Source organism: Pygocentrus nattereri, chromosome 20 (assembly GCF_015220715.1).
Source record: "Pygocentrus nattereri isolate fPygNat1 chromosome 20, fPygNat1.pri, whole genome shotgun sequence".
In the NCBI taxonomy this organism is placed as follows: Eukaryota; Metazoa; Chordata; class Actinopteri; order Characiformes; family Serrasalmidae; genus Pygocentrus; species Pygocentrus nattereri.
Genome location: NC_051230.1, coordinates 29,340,790 through 29,367,476, shown reverse-complemented (window position 1 = coordinate 29,367,476; position 26,687 = coordinate 29,340,790). Strand labels below are relative to the sequence as shown.

Sequence of the window (26,687 nt, the reverse complement as noted above, 5' to 3'; positions counted from 1 at the left end):
AAACCGAGCCAAACGACCGTCGCTTGTTAGGTTAAAGTACTTCCTCATCCTGGCGCTGTGCAGCGTGACACATTGAAAGATCTGGATTGAAGACGAGTTGTAATGGTAGATCTCTCTTTGTCTCGCATACCTGTTGTAGGAAGGGAAAAGAGGGAGAGTGAAAAAGGAGGATAGATGGTGAGGGGGACGGGAATGTGGCTTGTGTGGCGTGTACTGAAAAGACTGAGCAAGGCCGCTTAAAACCTCAAAGGAGATAATCCATATTTCATCTGCATCACTGCCACCCCTCCCCACCATCACCAGCCCTCTAACGCTGGGGCAAATCCCAACCACCTGCAGCAAGCAGCGGCCCAGCCAGCAGCACAAATACTGCATGACTTTGAAATCAAGCTCCGGCGGCCCAGTGTTGTCCAGCTTTCTATAGAAGGTCTGGTCTAGGTGCTTGGACCCCTGAGCAGGGCATATTCTGTTGTGAGACCTCCCCCTGACTGTGATTGGTCCTTATATCTGTGCATTATGTTCTGAGACCCCACCCCCCCAGACTGTGATTGGTTTTAATCATTTTAGTTTGTACCAAGATCTTTGACTGCGATTGGTTCTTATCGCTGCAATGTTTGTTCTGAGACTTGCCACTGAATGTGATTGGTCCTAATCATATTTGTTCTCACTGTGATTGGTCCTTATCACATTTTTTTGAGAACCCCCAACTATGATTGGTTCTAATTGCTGCGTTGTTTGTTCTGAGATCTCCCATGATTGGGATTGGTCCTAATCACTGAATTGTTTGTTCTGAGACCTCCCTTGAGTGTGATTGGTCCGTGTGCCCTTTTTAGTTTAGTAATATTTCCTGCAAGCTCGATTTATGTTGTGCAAAAGCTGCCTTCTGCAATTTCCAAACTACATCCCCAAATTATATCCCCAATACATGTGCTCTGGTCTACAATTCCTATGAGCTTGGATTTTAAGAAAACATATGAATTTGTTTTTAAAGACTGATGTACTTTTCATAGCATCAGGTAACAAGCATGTTTTACAGATCATGCCATGTTTAGTAGAAGTGTTTAGTAGAAGCCTACTGACGGAGGCACACACACACACACACACACACACACACACACACACACACACACACACACACACACACACAGCATGCGATTGTTGTTGTGCAGGGAGTAGTGCTTTCCCTGTAGCCAGGCATTGAGAATGCATTAGCCACGCCTGGCCTATTAGTTTATTAGCCACAAGCTCTTTTGTTGGGTGTCATTAATCTATGATTAAAAATCTAAACAAGCAATTAAGAGGCAATATTCCCGAAATCAAAATCCAATCCAGCTCTAATCAAAAACAACTTCTAAGCAGCCCTGGAATGGCAGCGAAGTGGAATACATTACAAGTAACAAGGCTCTGGCTTCTCTCTCTCTCTCTCTCTCTCTCTCTCTCTCTCTCTCTCTCTCTCTCTCTCTCTCTCTCTCTCTCTCTCTCTCTCTCTCTCTCCCCCTTTGGTACACAGTAGTTCAATGCACCATTAAGACTGGCAGCTGTGTTTATTGACATACACAGGTGGTTAAAGAGTTAGCGTAACCTAACAGTGGACTAAGTATTGTGCAAAATGCAGTACTAGTCCCTGTGTTCAGGCTAATTTAAGGGTTGTAAACTTGTTACTTGTTAGACACATTAGCCTCATAGCTCCAAAGCTAACTCTTAATTCTGTTACATCAGAGATTACTTTGGCCAGCATTTTCATGAGTAATGGGGAGAGGGAGCCATGTATGGCTGTAGCATCACCAGAGATCGAGCTAATTACCTACCCAATGATGGGGCTAGTTGAACAGTTGGGCCGCTCAGGAGCCCAGATTGTTTGTTTAATGATGAGCTGGTCTGCATGGCTGTCTCATGTGACTGACCACGCAGGGGAACAGATGTCGTGACATTATAATACCTAGAGCGGAAAGTGTAGTAGCAATACCAGCTACGTAGCTTCCTGCCTAAACCCCTGAGGGGCTCACACAGATCCAGCTTCAAGCTTCCCTCTGTAGGCTTTGTCTTGGGCCAGAAATGGTACTTCGAGTAGTGAACAGGGATTCCAGACCAGGCCAGGTTAGGAGATCCCCAGCATCAGGCCAGTCTGGGTTGAGTTCAGCTCCATCAGAGGCTCTGCTTCTCATTTGCTCAGCTGGAACTTGCTGAGACACAGCTGGTTGCAGTCAGACACGGCTCTCAGGCTGGAAGCCGAAGGTTGTAAAGTGTGCGTGTGACGGACAGGTTGTGTGCCTCATACATGAGGAAGGGGGTTACGGGCCTGAGGGCTTGATGACACACACAACAAATGATTAAAGGGAGCTGCCCGACTTCTGAAACATGAGCACTAAGGGGCTTGAGCTATAAATTCTTGTTAACTACAGATAGATTTAATGTGCTCTCAAGAAGAACCTGTTTATGTACGAACATGAGGGCATGTTGTTATTATTATTATTAATAATAATAATAATAATAATAATAATAATGTTATATTAGAAATGTCTACCTTGTAGTTCCACAATTAGAGACTAATCCAGAGGTGCCCAACCCTGGTTCTGAAGATCAACTGCTCTGGAGAGTTTGGTAAGAGTGCGGGTTATTCACGGTCTTTAGGGTCATCTGAAAATTTGTTCTGGGTGTGTTGGAACTAAACTCTACAGGTCAGTAGATCAACAGAACCACAGTTGGGCAGCCCTGCTATTACCGATCTGTTATCCATCCTCAGTCTAGCCCTTAATAGCCCTTGGGCAATCGGAGATTATTGGAGGTTAGGGAACTGGCCCTGTAACCAGAAGGTTGCCGGTTTGATCCCCAGCACCGACAGCACATGATTGAGGTGTCCTTGAGCAAGACACCTAACCCCCAATTGCTCCCCGGGCGCCGTGGATAGGGCTGCCCACCGCTCCGGGCAAGTGTGCTCACTGCCCCCTAGTGTGTGTGTCTTCACTAGTGTGTATGTGGTGTTTCACTTCACGGATGGGTTAAATGCAGAGGTGGAATTTCCCTGGTTGTGGGATTTAAACAAGTATCATCAAAAAAAAAAAATCACATGCAATCAATCAGGCGTATGTGCAGGTTGACAGCAGCTGCTCTACCAGGGAGAGAATTTTAAAGGACTGTTCATCAATGGTCAGTTCCTGACCACAGAAAAGATTCGAACAAATTTCTCAACCTAGCAAAAACTCCATCAGCGCCACTGTGCCTGTCAGTGTTGCTGCTGTGTTGAGTGATCTACTGCATACATAATATCTGGTCAGCCGAAGTCCTATGGTTAAATGCTGACCAGTGATGAATGGAGTACAAAGTGGCTGACCAACAAGATGGCCAATAGGTTGTACACCTGTATAGTAGATCTCAGTTGAAGCAAACGAGGGGTTTCTAATGAAGTGGCCAGTGAGTGGAAACACAAGGTGGGTGTTTCTAATAAAGTGGCCAGAGATAGTGGTACAAACTACAAAGTAGGTGTTTATCCTAACTTGCCTTGTCAGGCAAGTGGAAAGATCACTGTCCCAAACAGAGTTTATACAGTCAAATATTTGCTTTTGAAAAGCATTTTGCAGTACAAATAAGCACAAATGCACACATCAACTCATACAAACAGATTTTTTCATGAGAGAATAAAGCTGTTTGCTTGATTTGTCAGATTCTACCACTTTGCCAACAGTGTGAATAACGTTTCAAGCAACAAACAAAGCGATTGTCTAACTCCATACACAACTGGATTAGACTTTTTTTTTTTTTGTGGTGGGATGTTTGCATATGAAAGCTCATGAAGGCAGTATGAAGTCCATTGTTCACTGTCACAAGTACCATCAACTTGATTTTGAAGTGCTGTCCCAACTTGGTATATTATTTTCCTCAGACTGCTGCCCCCGGGTGGTTGTTGATGTTGAACCCTGGTGTGTGTGGGCGCCTGTGTGTGTGTGTGTGTGTGTGTGTGTGTGTGTAATATTGAACGATCTCAAAACAGGCCCACTATATAAGCCAAGCACAGAGAACAAATCTGGTGGTTTCACTGTAACTGAAAGCTGTTGTAGGTTTCCTCCTCGGCATTTTACAGCACTGACCTCAGATCCATCTCATCACTGTGGAAACCTTCCTGTAAATCACCAGCTGTTCCAGTGACTGATTGTCCTTCCTGTTTCTTGACACTTGTCTTGGAGCATTGGTTCGCACACTGTCATGACTCTATGGGCCCCCGCTCACACGCTCAGAGCGTAACGTTTCGGCAGACGCTGATTTAATTTTGTTTGACTGGCCAGATATCACAGAGCGAGAGAGGGAGAGAGTGCAGCTATCTCGCTCCAACCAGCTGTTTTCCATGTTTTGGACAGGAACAATATGGTCAGCTTCTGCTGACATTTTGCCCCTCTTTGTAACTGACACTCTCTCCCAGGGGACGGTTAATGTTTGCCAGGGGCCCTGGGGTTGGGGGGGGGGGGGGGGTGTGGGGGGGGGGGCGAATCACACTCTCTGCTTGTCATCTCACACTCTGTGTATGTGTTTGGGTTTTGAGTTTCAGGTGCATATGCTGGTCGATTGCAGCCGCTGTAACAGAGAAAGAGTTTCACAGGACAACTCAGTAAGAGCTGTGACTGCGGCTGAGATCAGTAGTGAAGTGTGTGAGTCAAGGGGCCATATCATGGAGAAAACAACTGTTCACCTGTTCAGGTTTCCATATATATTCCATATTTTTTTTATCTGTTCTTCTGTGCTGACAGGGGGTGCCCCAGCCCATCTGGCCCCTCTAATCTGCACAGTTATAAACACATATACACTACACGTATGTAGTATTGCTTGTTAGTTGAGTGACTGTTTCAGGGCCGGAGACTCACTGTGAGTGGATGAGAGGGGCTAACAGGTGAGGGCGAGTTCAATGTGGCGAGTTTTGGATGTGGAGTGAGTGTCGACTCTTCTTCTCTTACAGAGTTCTATTGACCGCTCCTTTGCTCCAGAGCCAGGTTGGTACACAGCTGAAGGAGTGTATCAATGTGTCTTTCCTTCACTCTCCATCCATCTTCACTGCTGATGGCCTCTTACCACTGCTGAATTCATTTCTCCACTCCGCTCATTCTCTTTCACCCTTGTGGACTCTGTCTGTCTCTCTATCCCTTTCTCTCTCTCTTTCTCTCTCTCTCACCATTGCTTTCTGCAACCCCCCTCCATTCTCAGTGTCTCTCTCTTGCTCTTTCTTCTCTCTCACTCCCTCTCTCTTTCTGTCTCACTGTCTCGGTCTCTTTTGCTTTCTCTCTTTCTCCCTCTCCGTCTCTCTATCTCTTGTTCTCTCTTTTTCTGTCTATATCTCTTTTTAACTCTCAACACTTTCTCTGTCTTTGTCTCTCCTTTTTGTTCTCGCTTTCATTCTTGCTTTCATTCTCATTTTCTCTATGCCTCTCTCTCTCTCTTTCTCTGTGTCTTTCTCTTTTTTTCTTTTTGTCTCTTTGTATCTCCCTCTTTCTCCTCTTTGTCTTTATCTCTTTTTTCTCTCACTTTCCCTGTGCATTTCTCTTTGTCTGTCACGTTCTTCTGTATCTATTTCTTGTTCTCTCTCTTTCTGACTCTCTTTCTCCGTTTGTCTCGTTCTTTCCTTCTGTCTCTCTCTCTCCCTTTCCTAATCCCGCTGTCTGTCGTTCTCTCCTTGTCTCCCCTACTCTCTCTCTCTCTCTCTCTCTCTCTCTCTCACTCTCACTCTCACTCTCACTCTGTTTTTCTCTATTTCTTACTCTCTCTCGGTCACTCTCTTATCTATTACATTCTCTCTCTTTATGTCTCTTTCTCTCCCTGTCCATTTGTCCATTTATCTCTTGCGCCTCTCTTTTTTTTCTTTTCCACTCCCTCTCTCTTTCTCTTTCTCTCTTTCTCTCTCTCTCTCTCCCTCTCTCTCTCTCTCTCCCTCACCCCATGCCCCTCTATCTAAATAAACAGCCCCTCTGCTAAATGCTGTTGCTCCACCCTGTCCACCCTGCACTCTGGACGGCTCCATTGTTTCCACTCTGCTCTGTAACGCTCAGCCACTGCTGTTTCTGAGAGGCTTCAGGGTTTCGTTTTTTTTTGTTTTTATTCTGCGCCTCACCTTGTGTTTCCTCAGCTCTGCTGGTGCACGGTGCTGAAAAGTGGCCTGGCCACGTAGAGTGAGTTGCATTCCGTAGATTTCTCACTCTCCCTCCCTCCCTCTCTCTCTCTCTGGGTGAGTGTATGAGTGTAAGGATACTGTGGTACTGTGTGTTTCTCTCCAGCTCTACTGTAAGCCGCAGAGTTCCGGGAATGCTTGCGACGTGTGTGTAACTTGGACTTGAACGTGGCTAATTCTTTCCAGATGTTTCAAAACTGCCATCTCTAAAATATTTCTCATCTTGCAAGCTTAAGGTTCCTTGGTGTAAGCCCTAAAGCATGTATTCCGTAGATGTTACTTATGGCAATAAAACGGCCTTAACCTCATTCTAATGGAAGAAGCAGAAACTGTGCTGTGATTGGTTAGTGGAACACTTCAGCAGGTGTTTTGCTTTCTCAACAGTTGTTCTGGATTTTGACACTGTGCTGCAAAGCTTGCCATTTTATTGGTTGTTTGGTAAGCATTGAATGCTCTCATGCCAGGGGTTTCCTAAAATCAAGCAAAATGGCATCTAATGCACGATTAGTTAATACATTGGCACGGTGGTTTATCTCAGCGTTACCAAACTAAAGCAGTAGTGGTGCATTTGCGAGTGATAAACAGTGTCTCTGTTGTTTTTATTACCGCTTATGCTTCCATTCTCACCTAAACGGTCACTTCACTGAAACCACCTGCTCATTTCCACCCTCATTGTCTATTTTATCAGCTCCACTGACCATATAGGAGTCTTGTAGTTCTACAGTTGCAGACTGTAGTCCATCTGTTTCTCTGATACTCTGTTACCCTGTTCTTCAGTGGTCAGGACCCCCATGGACCCTCCACAGAGCAGGTACTATTTGGGTGGTGGATCATTCTCAGCACTGCAGTAACACTGACATGTGGTGGTGTGTTAGTGTGTGTTGCGCTGGTATGAGTGGATCAGACACAGCAGTGCTGCTGGAGTTTTTAAACACCTTAGTGTCACTGCTGGCTTCAGTATTTTTGGTTTTCAGTCACTGAGGTGGGCAGCGTCCTGTGTCTGCTGATGAAGGACTAGAGGATGTCCAACACAAACCGTGCAGCAGCAGATGAGCTGTCGTCTCTGACTTTACATCAACAAGGTGGACCGACAAGGTAGGAGTGTCTAATAGAGTGGACAGTGAGTGGACAGTGTTTAAACACTCCAGCAGCACTGCTGTGTCAGATCCACTCATACCAGCGCGACACACTCTAACACACCACCATATCAGTGTCACTGTTGTGCTGAGAATGTTCCACCAAACCAATAATACCTGTTCTGTGGTGGTCCTGCAGGGGGGGTCCTGACTACTGAAAAACAGCCTGTTCTGGCACAAATTAAACCCTGGGGAAGAAAGCAAGACTGACAAAAAGCATTAGAGAAAAAGCAGGCTTTGAGTAGGGGGTTATTAAAACAATACTTTGGCAAAAATCCTCCCCAGTGTGGTCGATCACCCAAGACATGTTTGGTTTCATGTTAGTTTCTGTTATTAGTTTTGAACCAGATCTATGATGCTAGTGTAGCTAACAAACAATCTAAGCTCATACCCCAACAATTAGCACTGCACTTCAAATTAATTGCAGGAGGGATGCGATGAAGGAGAGATTGCTAGGCTAAGAATAACTCCTGTGTCCTTTAAAAACCTCTTTTACCGAGCCCTTGTCTTTGTTTTGCCTTTGGCCATCCATCACCTACGATCCCTTAAAGGATTCCACCTCTTGTCCACGCCCCAGTCCAACACCCTTCTGCTTCATTATCATCTTTCTGTGCCATCCGATCCAGGGATGGCAGACCTATAGTGGCTCCTGTTTGGGATGGGCCCAGTTCCAGCAACCCCAGCTTCAGCTCTCCTGCTGCCCAGAGAGAGTGTAAGGAGCTGGGCCAGTGCCATCCACTCTGGCCCCTTTTGACTTCCCTTATGGCTGTTGACTCTCGCCACTCCATTGACCCCAAGCAAGCCCCCCAGACAGGATTTATTGTTATTTATCTTGAACCATGCCAGACCAGCTGTCGCGGGACAAAATTCCATGTAATTTTTGGAGTTGCTTCTCAGCTTCTTTGCCTTTTATGTAAATCTAGAGATGTTGGTTTAATCAGCAAGTCCCATTTGGTCAATTTGGAACATTCATTAAAGTTGTTTGTGGAATAATAACTCCTATTCCAGTGTGTAGAAACATTTATTCAGGTTGTTTCTGAACTAATATCGCCTATTTTAATGCGTAGGAACATTTATTCAAGATGTATGTGGACCAACATCGCCTATTCCGGTGTGTAGAAACATTTACCCAGGTTGTTTATGGACTAATATCTCCTATTCTGGTGTGTAGAAACATTTACTCAAGTTGTCTATGGACTAATACTGTATCTGCTATTCCGGTGTGTAGGAACATTTTATTGAAGTTGTTCATGGACTGATATCTCCTATTTTAATTTGTAGCTAGGGTGTGAAGGAGTCAGTCCACAAAGTCTTCATAAAACTTCCAGAAATAAACAAAAAACAGTGTTATTTATGTATTCGTAGCATCTGTTGAAAACTAGCATCCGTTAGCTCTTGGATCCTGTCATGGTGCAGCTCCAAGGAAGCTGGCAGGGCAGCAGGTTGAACAGAAGGGACAGCGGACAAATTGGACGACGCAAGGTTACTCAAACTCTTTGTGAGGGGATTAATTGTGTAAAAGCCCAGTAATGATCTCTGGCTACCAGCCTGACTTTAAATCCTGTTAGCCAGAGCACAGTGCATTACTGGAAAAGCTGCCTCAGCTCAGGTGATGTAAGGTGATCACGATGGAGAAAGAAGAACAAATACTTCATGCAGTTTTCTGACCTTCTTGCAAAGTGGCATTGGATAATACAGTGGGTCATGTTATGCCTCGCCTAAAGATTTATGTTGGAGCACACAATCCATGAAACATGCTTGATTCATAACGTCTTTACAGCTAACCTGATGTGTATCAGGTGAAGGTGAACCAGACGTTTGATTTCATCTGAACCTGAAATCGAATTCATATCGATTGGCAGTTTCCTGCACATGCTTTATGTATTGTTGCTGTCAAAACAATAGCTTGTATCTCCTTTTTTGTGTTTTTGTCTTTGTTTGAAAATGGCAGCTGATCTTTTGTGGTTTTTGAAATTCCAATAGAAATGGGCCAAAAAGATTTAAATGATATTACAATATCTTATGTTGAGTTATGAAAGTATGTTTTAGGAGGTACCAAGTTTTGTTCTGTCACAATATGTTTTATGTGTTCATACTTCATATGTGGTCTATGTCTATGGTTCTCACTTCGGATGCAAGAGATCCCAAGTTCAAATCCTGGACGAGCCCCTGATTCTGTTACGACCCAGTCTAGGTTTGGGTCATAACAGAAAATGTGAGTGGGCTTTCTCCCCAGACCAGCTGCCAGACTAGACATCAAACACCATGGCAGGTTAATTTACTTCAAAAGCTCAAACATAAGTTGGGTTGATGGCTTCAGGGACAAGCATATGCCAATACAACAAACAAAACAATTAATGATTACAAATCTAACAAACCTGTGGATAACGAGCGTGGCCGAGCGTTGAATGCGGGACGGAGAGGCCAGTTCGGTTGAACCAGCGGGTTAAGTAGCTGACTATGCTCACCTGTGCCTTGTTTCTGCCATCCTACTTATAGCCATCTCTCTCTTCAGTAGGCGGCAGAATTGTGTTATAAATTAAATAAAATTGTATATAAAGAATAAATCTACGCTCTACCTTAACCCCTGCCCCCGGCGTCTTCCCTCCCACCTGTTCAGAACGTGACAAAAACGAAACAAAAAAAAAGGCCTATCCTATCTACTTGCTTTAAAACCAGGAGAAACAGTAAACAAAACAATAACACTCGTCCCCTGCTTTACAAATGTTCACAGAGCGTTTCACAGAATGTAACAAAGCTCTCATGAACTTTACAAGCCAAGCGAAGCCAAGCCAAGAATGTCGTAAAGAGTGCTGGGCTGGTCTGGACAGGTGTTCTTCCAGGTCATGTCAAAGGGGCGAGAGCCCTGAATGTCTTGCAAGAAGTTTGGTGACCTCTTATACATCAGTGCACCTCTGTGTGGACTTTCAAGCATAGATGAATGTGGCATCATGAGAGATTGAACTTGGCGTTAGTTCTTATTGAGGATCATGATAACATTCAAGGTTTGCAGAACATTGTGGTTCTTCTATGCCTTCTATGTTCTTGTTCCAACATTTCTACACTCTCTTGTGGCCTCTAGTTTCAGTGAGAACAGGACTGACCACAGAAAAAAATGATCCTGGCATTGGTTAAGAAGCCTGGCTAATAGTCATCCATCTTCCTGGATTGCATATCTTTCTCATCTTTAATTTCAATTTATTACAATGAGGCCAAAATAAATGTAATGAGCGTTTGTGTAATTACCTTTCCCTCTATGAAAATGTCAAATTGATTATAAGTCACTGGTCAAATTAATTTTCGGTGCAGAAAGCAGAATAGCACTTGTTAATATATCCATCCATTTGCTCTGTTGCAGATCTGAGAAGATTTTCTCATTTCCGAAAATGTTAGGAATTTATTGATCACTAAAAAAATAGCTTGTAGCAACTGTCTTTCCCCTTCATTTTCTGGACAGGCAGGTGTTCTTTGGGCTGTTGCTAGGAAACACCCCAAATCCCTTTTTTTGAGCAGTCTAGTGCCTCGTCCATCCCCCCACCTCAACCGGACGCATAGCAGTCTGGAAGGCTCATCTGGACCCTGTGCTGCTTAGTAAATACCATGAAATATGGATTGCAGTGCTGATTAAAGTACAATATTGGGGAGCGTATCACGCTGCGATATTAGGTTTTATGTAGGTTTTTTTTATACGGTTGCATATTAAAACAGTATTTTCACCTTGTTTTGTTGGATCATGTGAAGATCTTTACAGAAACACTTGTTTGGAGGCTCAACCTTTGTAATTTGTTAGCTTATTTTCATACCCCCACCTTCTCCAATAACGACTAACAAACACTGCATTGTGTAGCTGTCGTTCCTCAGCTCCAGCGAACCCAGATATATGGAAAACAGACACTTTTAGATGTGGTGGTGTTGGCCTCGATTTAGGACTTAAGCATCCACAGGAAATCCAGTGTGGGTGAGATGAATACAGTCAATGAGACAAGCCTTCAAGGCTTAACAATAGAAATAAACCAACACGTTTATCTCCACACATGGTCGATGGACAACAAACACAAGGCAAACGCAACAGTAAACAGCTTTCACTACTGTAACAAAAGCTGACTATTTAATATGCTTCTCAAAGCTGCCAGGGAAGAGCTTAAGCCTTATCCAAGCCAAAGCTTTAAAATATATCAGAAATCAGGAGCCGTAATTGTATGAATATGCAAACTAGTGTTATTGACAGCTTTGTCTGCAGACCTATTTTGTAGGGGTTTTTTCCCCATGGTAACTGCCATAGTCACAGTCACATTTTTTTTTATCACGTTGGGCTGTGAAGCAATGGAGCACCTCCAGTACCTTTTGGGATGAGGTGGAGAAGGTCTGGTCACTGAGCATGAATCAGAAATAAATAGAAGAAAACACTCAAAGTGGGTGGTTATTCAAAAATATGAAATGCTTGACTGGTGTTTGTTCATGTTTTGTGCCATCGAGTCAATTCTGAGTCCTGGCAACCATACAGATACACATCCAAGTACCACTGGGAAAACCACAGCCTGGAAAATTCTGACCTTTGTTTGTAGAGACAAATCATTGCATTTGAAGATCTTTTCAAGGACCTTCTTTCTTGTTCTGCCGAGTCCCAGTTTGTATAGTATCGTAGACTAGATCCTCTATTGTTAATAATTGATGTGAGTAGGCCAAGCTGTGTAAGAGAGTGATTTGGGGTTAGACATTTCAGTCAAATTTGCCAATTGAAATTGCAGAAGAATGACAAGACAGAAGGGTCTCAATGTACAACCCCAATTCCAATGAAGTTGGGACGTTGTATAAAACATAAATAAAAACAGAATACAATGACTTGCAAATCCTTTTCAACCACTATTCAATTGAATACACTACAAACACAAATATTCACTCAATTTGAATTTGATGCCTGCAACAAGTTCCAAAGAAGTTGGGACAGGGGTGTGTTTACCACTGTGTTACATCACCTTTCCTTTTAACAACACTCAGTAACCGTTTGGGAACTGAGGACACTAATTGTTGAAGCTTTGTAGGTGGAATTATTTCCCAGTCTTGTTTGATGTACAACTTCAGTTGCTCAGCAGTCCGGGGTCTCCGTTGTTGTATTTTGCGCTTCATAATGCGCCACACATTTTCAATGAGAGACAGGTCTGGACTTCAGGCAGGCCAGTCTAGTACCCGCACTCTTTTACTACAAAGCCACGCTGTTGTAACACGTGCAGAATGTGGCTTGGCATTGTCTTGCTGCAATAAGCAGGACGTCCCTGAAAAAGACGTTGCTTGGATGGCAGCAGATGTTGCTCCAAAACCTGTATGTACCTTTCAGCATTAATGGTGCCTTCACAGATGTGCAAGTTACCCCTGCCATGGGCACTAACACACCCCCACACCATCAGAGATGCTGGCTTTTGAACTTGGCGCTGATAACAATCCGGACAGTCCTTTTCCTCTTTGGCCCAGAGGACACGACGTCCATGATTTCCAAAAACAGTGTGAAATGTGGACGCGTCAGACCACAGGACACTTTTCCACTTTCCGTCAGTCCATCTCTGAGTTCCGGCCCAGAGAAGCCGGCGGCGTTTCTGGGTGTTGTTGATATATGGCTTTCGCTTTGCATGGCAGAGTTTTAACTTGCACTTGTAGACGGAGCGACGAACTGAGTTCACTGACAGTGGTTTTCTGAAGTGTTCCTGAGCCCATGTGGGAATATCCGTTACAGAATGATGTTGGTTTTTAATGCAGTGCCTCCTGACGGATCGAAGGTCACGGGCATTCAATGTTGGTTTTCTGCCTTGCTGCTTACTTGCAGAGATTTCTCCAAATAGTCTGACTCTTTTCATGATATTATGGACTGTAGATGACGAAATCCCTAAATTCCTTGCAATTGCATGCTGAGAAATGTTCTTAAACTGTTGGACTATTTGTTCACGCAGTTGTTCACAATGTGGTGAACCTCGCTCCGTCCTTGCTTGTGAACGACTGAGCCTTTCAGGGATGCTCCATTTTATACCCAATCATGACACTCACCTGTTTCCAATTAACCTGTTCACCTGTGGAATGTTCCAAACAGGTGTTTTTCTGAGCATTCCTCAACTTTCCCAGTCTTTTGTTGCCCCTGTCCCAACTTCTTTGGAATGTGTTGTGGGCATTAAATTAAAAATGATTGAATATTTGCAAAAAACAATAAAGTTTATCTGTTTGAACATTAAATATCTTGTCTTTGTAGTGTATTCAATTGAGTATAGTTTGAAAAGGATTTGGAAATCATCGTATTTTGTTTGTATTTATGTTTTACACAATGTCCCATCTTCATTGGAATTGGGGTTGTAGGTCTTAAAGGCTTAAAAACTGGTGCATGTCTGTAATAGTAAGTCTACTTGCTAACTACATTAGATTCATTTCTTCAACATGAGTGGAAATCCAGTACACCTATGACAGAGGATGCTGACTTCAGCACATTACATAATTTGTAATATTCACACAAATGTTTAATGCTTTATAAGACTTTGAGTCTTCATGCTTCATGACCGTAGATGAAGTAGTCTTTGCAAAGCCACCAAGAAAAGATAGTCCAGCAGAGATGCTCAGGTCAGAAGGCCAGTGGTATAATAATGTGTTTAGGGAGCTGTAAGTGAGTCTAGTGGTATGTGTGTGTATGGAGCTATGCCACCCCACCCCACCCCCAAAAACCAGTTCCCCCCCATGCTGAGAGGATCAATCTCCAAGGCTGTGGAGCATGAAGCCCAAGTAAGAGTTATTCCTAGCCTGCCCTGCTGCTCAATCCACCAGTCTGACTGTTGAGAAGAGCCCAATCAGCTTGTGGTCTTCCCTTATTAGCAGAAGCTGCTTTTGGTTGGCTGTGTGAAGCTGTGCTACGTACCCTGCCCCTGTTTTTTCTGGAAAAAATAGTTTTATTCTTGTTTTGACCCCATAGAAATAACAAAAGCTTGGCGTGGTAATGTATCGTAGCAAAACCTCATATCTCAGAAACAGGAACGTTACAGGAGAAGGAAAAACAAGTACTACCACAAGTCGTTTTGGACCATTTCTGTTGGTCCTTTCATCAAGAACTGTGCAAAAAATGTAAAAAGCAGCTGCTGTTCCCAGAAAGGAGTTATTTGATGACAGTAAGATGTCAACATTTCTGCATAATTAAATGGTTGAAATGTAAACAGAGTGGTTTGATGTGAAATCCTCCAATTTAGAGAAACATACTGAGCCAGAAATGTTCACAGTTGTGATGGGAACCAGACAACTGAAGAGTTTAATGTCTAGCATTTCCCTCAGTTATTACATGAAATGATGTTTTTATGATGTTTTGCTACAAGGGTTTGGCCTAAAACATATTATTTAAATGCATTCGTAGCAGTGGGGTGTTGTTTGGCCAAACTGTCCCCAAGGGAAGCTGATTTTTTTCAGCTGTACCACTATTTTACCATCAGCAACATTACATATAAAAGCTGAGAAGGCATTTGTAGGTTCACTGGTGGGTTTGTATAGAGAATAAAATGGCTAGTTTTCTTTTGTAGATATTGGGACCCCTGGTTCGTATCACCACCACTTTCTGTTTTCATCTCAACAAATTTTAAAATGTAATTATTTCTCAGTTACGCAGAGAAATTCCGTCAAACGACAGTTTCAAGAAGAGTACATATGTGGTTGTCCATACAGGCTGTATGTTAGTATTGAGGATAAAAAAAAAAAAACACTATTTTTTGCCACCTTTTTGTCAATTTTGACAGTGAAGTTAGAAATGCTGATTCAAGTCATGACACAGCATGCAAATTGACTCTAAAGGTAATTCGTTATGAGCAGGGAACATGTCGCTTTCAGAAAAGGTGGAATTTTTTAATTAAATTTTTTTAATTTAATACAATTATAATGCTTGCTGTACTTGAACTCTACAAGTATTGTAGTAATCCTTTTATTTCAGAGTTCAAATTTGGTCAGAAACAAAAGCGTTAAAATCTTAAAACAGCCAACAAAAAATTGTTAGACGGTTAGAAACGGTTAGAATTTTTTTCTCTGTGGTATCTGGGCACATACAGCCAAGCGAGCTCTGTCATTGGTTATGACTTCAGGAGCTGAACTGAAGGCCTTTTAGATGAAATGCCAACATAACTTGGAACTGAGCAATAACATTGAATCAACCAGTCACGTTCTGATGTCCTGAGTGGGACCAATATGGTGAGAAAAATGTCACTCTAGGCTTTCTGGAAGATCTAGTGTGAATCTGTGAATGAGTCGTAGACTAGCCAAGCCAGGTTTCAGTCAGATGCTCCAGAAAAGGAAAACGGCTAACAATGAAACTGTTACATATATATTAATATGTGATTTACAAGGTTCATTAAATCTGTGTTTAATCTAGAATGGCCACAAAGTGTCCACATGCCACCCATATTAGCTTAGCGCTAAAATAGCTTAGTACTAACATGTTAGCTTATTTAATTTTTCTCATTAGGTTTGGCGTTTATGGAGTGAACTGAAGGGCCTATCTCTAGTAGTCAGGGTTGACCACTGTTTATTAGGCAGCTATGTAATTATGTTTTTATGTGATTATGTTTAGATTAGTTATTATATGTTGTGCAAATATTTAGCATCAGTGACAGTAGCTGTATAATTCTTTGGGCTAATCTTTGAGCAGTATTCTTCTCTTCTGTCTAACATTGGTATTAAAATGAGTGGAATTTAAATCGACGGGTGTCATATGTTCTCTGATGATAATTGCATGCTTTGATTGATGCAGCTATTGCCGTCTGCATATTGAATATTAATAACCGAGTAGACTCTCGTTGGCCGAATGCACCACAGAATTTTTCTCCCTAACGGCTAATGCCGCAAAAACGCCTCTAACATCAATCCCCACACTTATAGCACCTGTGATGTTTAATCCCGACGCTTTATAATCATTTATTCATTAAGAGGGCCAGTTTCGCTCTGCTCTTTCGTTTAGGATGTACTAGACACATATGCTAACAGCCCAATGCTAACAGCATTCACATGTAGCGCCTCGACTCATTTGAAAGTCAAGTTTTTTCCTTTTTTTGACGGCCTGCTCCACAGTTCAGCGGAGCGTTCCCCTAAGCCAGCGGTGCGGCGGTCACCAGGCCGGCAAGCTGAAGGCACTCTGCTGTAAAGAGAGCTGTGCTAGCAAACACTGTTATTCAAACTGACAGGGCTTGTCGCCCTCGCGTGTGAAATGACTGCACACATGATCCGGAGGTGAGAAAGGAACGTGGCTTTCCGCTAACAGGCCCGTCTGACTGGCACCCGCCTCGGAGAAGTCAACACGGAGGCGAAAAAATTCCTCGCCGTATTAGCATTGCAGAATTTTAGCTGCGGTAATGCTCAGTTAGCGAATGATGCTACTAGCAGCCATGTTATGCGTTTTTTTTGGTGGAAATTGCTTCACAAAAAAAAACTTTGTCTGTTTTTGTGTGCAGTTTCTGCTGCTGAGCTTAAAAATATCTCATTTAGGCTTCTGTTGTGCCTAAAACCAGCCAGTTTCTGTCAAGCATCATCATCTTGGGGTTCTTGTGTGAATTATGAATTAGCACTTTAGCTTATTCACTGAAAACTTGGTGTAGAGCTTGATCACTAAAATGTTTGGCATAAAATAGTTCTCTTAGCTGTGCTGTGTTCAGTTAGCTATGTTGCTCCAACTGAGAGGGAGGACGGAAGTGGTTTAGCAAAGCTAGCATTGCTGCATTAGTTAAGTGATACTTTTTTAATCCCACAAACGGCAAAATTCCACCTCCGCATTTAATCCGTGAAGTGAAACACCACATACACACTAGTGAATAGACACACACACTAGGGGGCAGTGAGCACACTTGCCCGGAGCGGTGGGCAGCCCTATCCACGGCGCCCGGGGAGCAATTGAGGGTTAGGTGTCTTGCTCAAGGACACCTCAGTCATGTGCTGGGGATCGAACCGACGACCTTCCGGTCACAGGGCTACATATTTAATCTCAAACCAATTTTGCTCTCATTTTGTTCTCTGTGGGAGGTAATTGTTGTGCTGTTTTACTATAGAAGTGTGGATGTCACCAAAATATTACTTTAAAATAATTTTAAAGTAAAAAGAGTTCTTTGCGGTTTTTTGTTGCCTTAAACTTACGTACAACAACAAAATTTAGTAGAATAAGTCAGAAGCTACAGAACTTGACTGAAGTGATCAAATTTGATCTAGTTATACCTTAAAAGAACATCTAAGTATTTAATTTCTGGATTATATGAAATCGTCATAGGTTTATTCACAATCAGTTCCAAACTCAGCAGTCCCAGGTGTCTAATATGTGAGCTTTAATATGCTAGATTAAAAAAACTCACGTTTTAGCCATTTGGTTAATCATTTTGAACCATTTATTCAGACTTCTGCTCAGTTAAGCTCCGAACGTATGGGCGAAAGACGTTTTTACATTTCGGATACGGACATTAAAGGGGAATTCCACCCAGAATATATGCAGAAGTAAATGGAAGTGATTCAATCAGAATGGTTTAATGTGAAACGCTCCGTTCTAGAGATTTTCACAGAGTCAGAAATGTTCACTGTGGTGGTAAATGGAACCAGACAGACACCTCCAAAAGCTCTCACAGAACGTTATTGCATGAAATAGTTATGAATACATTGCCTAGTGTCTGAGACAATGTTTCATGATAGTTTTGAGATAACTTTGGCCTAAAATATACTTTTTACTCCATTCACGGCATAGAGGTAGTTGTGAGGCAGGGAGTTTGGAGGCAAAATAGCCCAATTTTTTTTTTTATCATTTTTTATCATTATTTTACCATCAACATTCCATATAAAAACTCAAGACATCCTGTAGTTTCACTGGTGGTTTTGAACAGTAAATAAAATGGCTATATTTGTGTTGTAGACATGGTGGTCTTACCACTGTGAAGAGATCTGAGTGTGTAAGTTTCTCTAGTGTTATAATTCTGAAATCCACCCTCATGAGCCTCTTAACCGGCTCTTAGTGACTGAATCAAAGCTTTATTGCTGTGCAGTGTTGCTTTTATAAGGCAGAAAGTACTTGAGTGGTTAGTAGGAGGCACTTATTCTCGTCCACACTCTGCTGTAACATGAGCAATTAAAACTGCAGGCTGACTTCAGAGGAGAGGGAAAAGTTTCTGCCTAGGCTTTGCCATCTCTCGGCCAGTTAGAGAGGCCATCCCAGGCTCACTCTGGCTGCCCGCACAGTGGACTTTTGTCAGACTGACGCGGAAACATAAAAGGCTGAATAAACGATTGCGCAGACGGGCAGAGGATCACTCGGGCATCGCAGTGCCTTTGAAGTGCGACTAGGCTGATCAGTGGGAAAAACTGACCCTCGTTAGCACGCTCAAAGATAGATGGAAAACAAACAGCTCTCCAGGCACCGTCCTTCATCTGAGCACGCCATACATACTTATGTGAGCTTTCTTCTTTTTCCTCCGTCTTCTCCTTCTCCATCACTTACTCTCCCCTCTGTGACTTCAACTCCGGGTGCTTTTCTCGCTTCCCTTCTCATGTTTCATTTTTTGTTGTCAATTTCCTGCTTATTTTAAACTGCGGGCCATTTCTATATTTTCTCTCCTCTCTGTCTGATATTTTGGGTGGATGGCGTCTAGCCTCTTATCCGGAAGGTGTTGGCGGGTTGGCATGTCTGAGTGAGAGAGGGCTTGAGGCATGCTGCTTCAATCATTAACCACGCTTCAACGTACCCATCATTCAGAGGCTCATCACCTCAAGTTTCAAACAACACTAAATGAAAGCTCGAGAAACAGTGAATCATTTACTGCAACTTTGTAAGGCTTGAGGTGCTAACATGACCCACCTTCAAATTTCTTCCCATGAATTGTCGTGACTGCCCTATTTCTTCTTTGCCCATAAACTGTGACCCATGACTGTTTGGACCATTAATATGAAAACACCTCTACAGTAACACTTATTTCTGCTAGCGCCTCTATGGCATTTCTGATGCACTGAACATTTTTGCCGGTTCTAGGTAAAGATGAATATTTCAAGCTTATACAGGACATGTTATATTTTTAGTTTGAAGCTTGTAACAGACACTAAAGCTACACTATGTAAGACTTTGTAAAAAAAAGAAAAAAAAAAAAAGAATTAGCTTTACTAAGTCAAAAGAAAAGAAAGTTCGCTAAAATATGGTGTGCATGCTGCAGCTGCAGCTGTTTGCTGTATATAACGACTAACTGAAACCTGGTTAGTCCAGGTCCTGAAGTCCTAAACCAGAGTTTAAATACAACAAGCATGATGGTTCTATTAACCATCATTAAAAATGAATGAAAAATTACAGACATAGCAGCTCATTTAAAATCTAGGACATCATCACGCTTTCTCTGAAGGCCTAGAAGGCACTGAGGGTTCCACCCTCCAAATACATGTAGCTGCTTTTTGAGATTCTACCAGTTTTACCAAATGTAGCCAATGACGCAATCTAATGGCAAGAGGTGTACATCACCATAATGCACTGGCCTCTTTTCGTTTACCTGTTTAACTTGAAATTGTTGTGTCTCTAAACGTGTACATTAGTAAACATTTACCTACTTTGCGTGTGCTGCAGTTTCTCATTAGGTTGAAAGGGACTTTTGCTGGCATCTTGTAAAGCTTGTCCATCCCCACAGCGGTAGCTACAGAAGAACGTCTAGGTCAATTCCGTCCAAATACAGCATCCTGACCATTGACCTATGTGTGTTTTACAGGAGCAGAGTCCCAGTAACCAGACGTCTCTGGCCATGATGCAGGAGCCACAGGAGGTGGTGGAGGAGACTGTTACCATAGAGGAAGACCCCGGCACACCCACATCCCACGTTTCCGTGGTGACGTCCGAAGATGGAACCACACGCCGCACAGAGACCAAGGTAACCATGGTTACAGACAACTCATTGTTGACGCTGTGCAATGTCAGATCAGTTGCACGCAGACAGTCGACCACCTGGGGGCACTGTTCTAATCAGTGCCAGAAACTAGATATATAAGTACGGAATCTGGCTGTTAGAGATTTTTCGAAATTGTTTGTCCATTCACTGTACACTTTATGAGGTCCACCTATATCGGTGTACGTTTACGGACTGTTGTACATCTGTTGCTGTGCAGTTTATCTCCCCCTCTACCCTTTCTGTAGCACTGACCAGAGGTTATTTGGGCGGTTGGGTCATTCACAGCAGTGACACTTGCATGGTAGTGTGTGTAGTATCAGACACAGCAGTCACTGCAGGATTGAGAGTAGGGCTGAAACAATGATTAAAAATGAGTCCAGCCTACACTGCCAGAAAAGAAGCTACTGTGCAGGTACTTTTTTCATTTGGCAAGGTACAAATAATGTAAATGTACCCACAAAGGTACAACAGTAGTTTTAGGATCCAACCGTGACCTAATATTTTAAATCCGAGCAATAATATAAAGTCCCTGGAGGCAAGACAGGGTATGTGGACTCAGTACATATTTAAAAACATAATTATAGAGTCCAATGGTACAATTACGCCCCCTAACTAAAGGTACTGAAGACGTACCCTTGAGGATACCACCCCAGTGACAAGAGGGATACCACCCCAGTGAACATTCAGTACCCTTTTTTTATGTTTTAGCTTTACAGTTTAACCTGAAGAAGGCAGCAATTTAATTATGTGAGCAGATAGACAAAGAAAAAGAACAGTTATGGGTGAAAGTCTGGGATTCTTCTCAAAATTAAGGATAAAGTAGTCACATAGAACTTATCCCAATATCTCATATCTCCAAAATGGAAACTTCACAGGAGAAGGAAAAAATATTCTAAACCTTTGTAGTGAAAGTCAGTGTAACAAAACTATGTCCTTGTAATTTTGGGCCATTTCTATTGAGCTATTCGCCACTTTACTGCACCGAAAAGAGTAACTGGACAGTTCATTTTAAACTGTGCCAAAAAAATGAACAATACCAAAAATAGAGGAGGGTGTTATGATATGCTAGTCTTCCCATGAAAGACACAGTTACATTACGAACATTAGTTGCTGTAACACTCTAAACCTGTCAGTTTCTGTTATTGGTATATAGCAGCTACTTTAAAAACTGTTGAACGTTCATCAGCTCATCCTGTCATAGCGCTGCATACATTAGCTATGTACAGCTGGCAAAGTAGCATAAAATTCAGCTCATTTTGTCTACATAGTTTTCATGTAAAATAGAAATCATGCTGTAAACCTGTTCACATGTGGGCTAGTTGAACTAGCAAATTAAAATGTTAAAACTGTAGCTGAAAGAGTTACAACATTAATCTACGTATCACTGTTGTCGAATCTACATTTATGTAATTTTTCAGTTTTTGACATCATATAAAAATACACGTTACCCTTTATGTTGTATGTAAATTTCATGATGTATGGACTAAAAGAAACGGCCCAAAATGACGTGGAAAAATTCTGGTTCATTGACTTACATTAATAGTAAAGGAGGTTTTTTTTCCTTCTCCTGTGAAGTTACCATTTTGGAGATACAATGTTTTCTTCCGACAGCAGTGATATTCACTCACCGGCCACTTTATTATGTTCAGTGTTCAGTTGCTTGTTAACACAAATAGCTAATCAGCCAATCACACAGCCACAACTCAATGCATTTAGGCATGTAGAGGTGGTCAAGACGACTTGCTGAAGTGCAGACTGAGCATCAGAACGGGGAAGAAAGGGGATTTAAGGGACTTTGAACGTGTCGTGGTTGTTGGTGCCAGACGGGCTGGTCTGAGTATTTCAGAAACTGCTGATCTACTGGGATTTTCACACACAACCTCTAGGGTTTACAGAGAACGGTCCGAAAAAGAGGAAATATCCAGTGAGCGGTCAGTTGTGTGGATGAAAATGCCTTGTTGATGTGAGAGGTCAGAGGAGAATGGGCAGACTGGTTCCAGAAGGCAACAGGAACTCAAATCTACCTTGTTGAAAATCTACCACGAAGAATTAACAGTTCTGAAGGCAAAAGGGGGTCCAAACTTTTACTAGCAAGGTACCTAATAAAGTGGCCGGTGAGTGTATATTATGATATCGCTGATTTTTGGCTGCTGCTTATTACTCAAAATTGTGTGCTTAAACAAAGAACCGTGGTGTTAATTTAGCTCATGGTGAACAGAGCAGAACCCCAGGTTGTCTGAACGTTGCTAAATGTTTCATTGTTATCGCCCTTTGCATTTACAGGCCGATAGTTCAGAGTGGTTCACAACCCAATCATATCCAGCCATGAGCAGCTCTGTGGTCAGAAACTGACCGATGATGAAAGACAACATAAATTGTGCATCAACAGATGAGCTACAGTCTCTATGCTAGCAAGATAAAGCTACAAGTGGACAGTGATTGACATATTTAAAAGTTTGATAGAGATTTCCATTATTGTGGCCAGTGAATGTTGTAGTGCTATTTCAATACTGCTGTAATAATGGTATTAATGACTGGTGCTGAATGGGAGTCAATCACTCTGGAGAACAACAGAAAAATGACTCCGCTAGCATCACTTCATTGTTTTAACCTGGATCAGCTTTAGTCAGCACCAGAAGAGTTGAGCACGTGTCGACTATTGTTATGTTATCAAACAGCCCAAAGTGTGTGTGTCTGTGTGTGTGTGTGTGTGTGTGTGGTGGAATGGAGCTCCCGCTGCTGACTCAGAGTTCCAGAACACTCTGGCTCGGATTTTCACACAATCAGCTGTAGCGAGAAATTCCAGCTGAGAAAGTTCTGCGCTTCTATCACACCACTGTTTTAGCAGTGGGGGATAGAGAAGAAAAGAGGAGTTCCAACTCGTTTCATCTGTACTTTTCAGAGATTGGCAGTAACAGGGATTAGAAACAGTCGACAGGGACGGAAAAAAGATAATAATTTTGGCAGAATGTTGTCGAAAAAAGAAGCAAAATCACTTCCCAGAGTGGAAACTTTATTTTAAAATGGTGTCTTTTTGTTTTCGTTTAACTTCCATAGAATAAGCACAGCAGTGATTGATTTGGTGTCATTACTATTTTAATAGAACAGCCTCATATATTTGCAGAATGCCACAAGTACATTTAACCAGTTACCAAAAGGAGTGGCACATAATGCTGGAGTAGGAATCCTCAGTGTGTGTGTTGGGGGGCTCCAGCTAAGGTAAAACACTTCAGGGTTCTAAAAAGGTACTAAACTCTCACTGAGGTGGTACCTTCAAAGGTATGTCTTCAATGCCGTCAGTTAGGAAACAATTGTACCATAGATTATTGCAGTTATATTATCTAATTGCTACTAATGCAGTATCGTTATCACGTTAATGGCCCGTTCTGTTATGTCACCGAGCCAGCATTGGCTAGCACTGGGAGGAGCAGGAGTCTTGGTTATGGATGGCTATGGCATCTCTGGAGAACAAACTTGCTATTTGTAGCAGTTAGCAGGTACCACTGTGTCTCTCAGGCAACAGCACTCTGAGGCTGCCGCTAGGCTGAAATAGTCTATGCATTCCATGCAACCTTCTCCTCTATTCCTTGAGTCTATGAAAATTAGCCAGTGACATACAAACTCAGCTGCAAAACATTTGGGACAATGTCAAAAGTAGTGAAAACAGAAAGCAATGATCTGTAAACCCACTTTGAACTGTATTTAAACAAAGGCAGTACGATGACGAGATATATCATGTTTTATCTTATCAATTTTATTGCTGTAAATATGACCTCATTCTGAAATTCATTCTTGCAACATATTCCAAAAAAGTTAAGATGGGGTAATGAGTGAGGACGGGTCGCAGCTCACCACTTTGCCAAAAAATGCATCAGCTAATAGTCCAACTATTTTCTGTTGCTCAGTGAGTGATTGCAAAGATTTTAGGTCTCTGCAATGCATATTAATATCAAAAGATTCAGGGGTCACACCTTTAAAACCCCTTGGTCACACCATGAAAAATGGGCATGTGACAGAATAATTCATCACTGCATCCACTTAAATACAAGTTAGGACCATCTTATTTACTGTAGAAGTCATATGTCAATGACATCCAGAAATGCTGCTGACTTCTCTGGGCTTCTGAAGCTGGTTTGAAGTCCGAAGGGGTGTGCTAGCGGGTAACTTGCACATCTGTTAAGGAATCATTGACATTGAAAGATATACACACACATGCTGCCTTCTAGACGGCGCCTTTTTCAGGGATGTCCTTGCTTAATTCAATACGATAATGCCTTTAAATATTGTGCACGTGTTAAACAGCATGGCTGTATAGTCAGAGATTGCTGGTGGTGTACTGAATGTACTAACTGCTGCTTTCCATTTTTATTAGCATTTTACGTAGTTTTTGGAATTGGGTTTGTAATAATGTAATCAAATGTTTCACCGCATTACCGCTGGTCAGATGTTTTTAAAATAAGTTTTCACTCGGATTTGTTCCTGTTTTTAATTACATTCTGTTCAAAATGTTTGTCCTTTTTAAGTTTTGGTCCTTTTTAACTTTATTGATTCTGATTGCGCTTAGCAACCCATCTGAAGGACACATGAACATGTCTGGCTCTCTCAAACGAACTGAAAATCAAATGTTGGAGATTTTCCGTTGCATGCCACGAATGTTTCAAAGCGATTAAAGATGAGAAAAGACCATAACGCCGTCAGATGTAAGAGCCTCAGTCTGATGATCTGTTCTCCAGATGCCTGCGCGCTGTGGTATGTGTGGGTGTTAATATGCTGCTGCTTCTACATACACAAGTCATTGTATCATCTGTGTTCCTGAAAGTTTTGGTAGAAACGCTTTTCCTGATTACCCTTTGCTTTTGTTTTGTTGCGTTTGGAAAAAGGACAATTCAGCTAACGTGAAGGTGAGTTGAAACTGCTGATCCACACTCACACTCACCACACAAACTCCATCTCCTCTGCTGTCAGTCACCATTATGTGTGCCCATTGAAGCCGTGCGGCGCACAGCCACTCGATGCTGGTGTGAAATCACAGCATGGAGCTTCAATTTACCCAGCGGTCACCTCCTCATAACCCCCACACGAAATCTAAACGGGTGAATATGCATACAACTTTACAGACGCCAGCACTTAAAAACTTTCAGCCATCCTCAAATGTTAGGGCTGTGAAATGATTCAGTAATCATATTAAATAATCGGGATTAATTGTCTTGTTTTGTGCCGTTAATTGAAATTAATTGCATCATTTTGTCTCGCTAATCGTAGTTAATCACATTTGTCTTATTTGCTCTAATTTGAACCATAGATTTTCCTTATTTTAAAAGTAGTGCATTTTTAGCTGTACGCCACCTATACAAACAACCATCATGTACAAGTTATTCATTTTTCAGGAGATTACTTATAAGTTAATTCAGCTGCACAAAGAAGGGGCAAAGCAATTTCAAAATTGGACTCCTAACAGCCACCTGGAAGGCCTGGCAGACCACCAAAACTGCCCCATCAGATAAACAGCTCATCAAAGGTGAAACTAAGCTTTCATCTTTGAGAGAGAGGAAACACTATGGACCTGAAAGGATGTGTAGCTGTCAAGAATGGATATAGACGAAAAAAAAAAGAAACAAAAGCTGCTGGTTTTCTCAGAACAATGGCCTGATCATCTCAGAGTACAGAACCTCAGCATCACTGAATGTGTTTGGGATTACTCGGGTGGCAAGAAGCATAAAATGCAACCAACTTCCAAGACTAAAATTTTGGAGGTATGGAAAAATATCCCTGCAGGTTTCTTTGAAAAACTGAAAGCGAGTCTTCTGAAAAGATTAGAGGTGGTAATAAAGGTAAAGAGTGACCCACTAAATACTGAGTGTTTATATTACATTTATTTGCTGAGGTGTTTGTCTAATTTTTGGCTTTTTCCTGATGCTAAAAAAGGAATAACTTGTACTTAATTGAAGTATGTTTGAATAAATAAAGGGAGGTCTCTGAGTTTTGCACAGCACCTTACAATAAGTTTATATATGAAATGAAATATAAAAATGACATGATTTCTACAAAGTGTATACAGTTTCCTTCCTGTGATTTCACCCTCGGTCATGGGTTGTTGTTACAGCATGGATCTCCTTAATGTGGAGGCTATTGCTTTTATTAGTTTGCTGCTTGTTAATTTATCCATAGTTGTATCATGAGCACTATCCAGTGTAGTTTGCTGAAGATTCTTAAGGTATTGCTTTAAAATCCAATTAAAATGTGAAAATTAAAAAGCTGTGTTTGAATGAGAGGGATAAAACCTCATTCTCCCACAGCGACATAAAGCTGGACTTCAGCCTACACTGCTACAGATGATTTGAAGGATCAGACTAGGCAAATGTGTTGATGCCATTAAATTATGTGTAAGTACATTAGTAATGTATTATGTTAAGGCTTACCTGTTAACTTTGGCAGCCCTAACAGACATACAAGCACATATATACACACACACACACACACCTTCACAAATACAAGCACGTATACACACAT

General features: G+C 42.0%; 1 protein-coding gene across 9 annotated transcripts in view; it reads left to right on the top strand.

Moving 5' to 3' along the window:
• The window catches only part of arvcfb (ARVCF delta catenin family member b), a 325,507-nt gene that overhangs the window by 187,848 nt on the left and 110,972 nt on the right, over positions 1-26,687 (top strand). For 8 of the 9 annotated variants that reach the window (XM_017709694.2, XM_017709689.2, XM_037531888.1 and 5 more), the window contains 2 exons: positions 20,001-20,159; positions 25,058-25,078. In XM_017709694.2, the coding sequence (XP_017565183.1) occupies positions 20,001-20,159; positions 25,058-25,078 (180 nt within the window). The remainder of the gene's footprint in view (positions 1-20,000; positions 20,160-25,057; positions 25,079-26,687) is intronic. The other variant, XM_037531887.1, reaches the window with a different exon arrangement.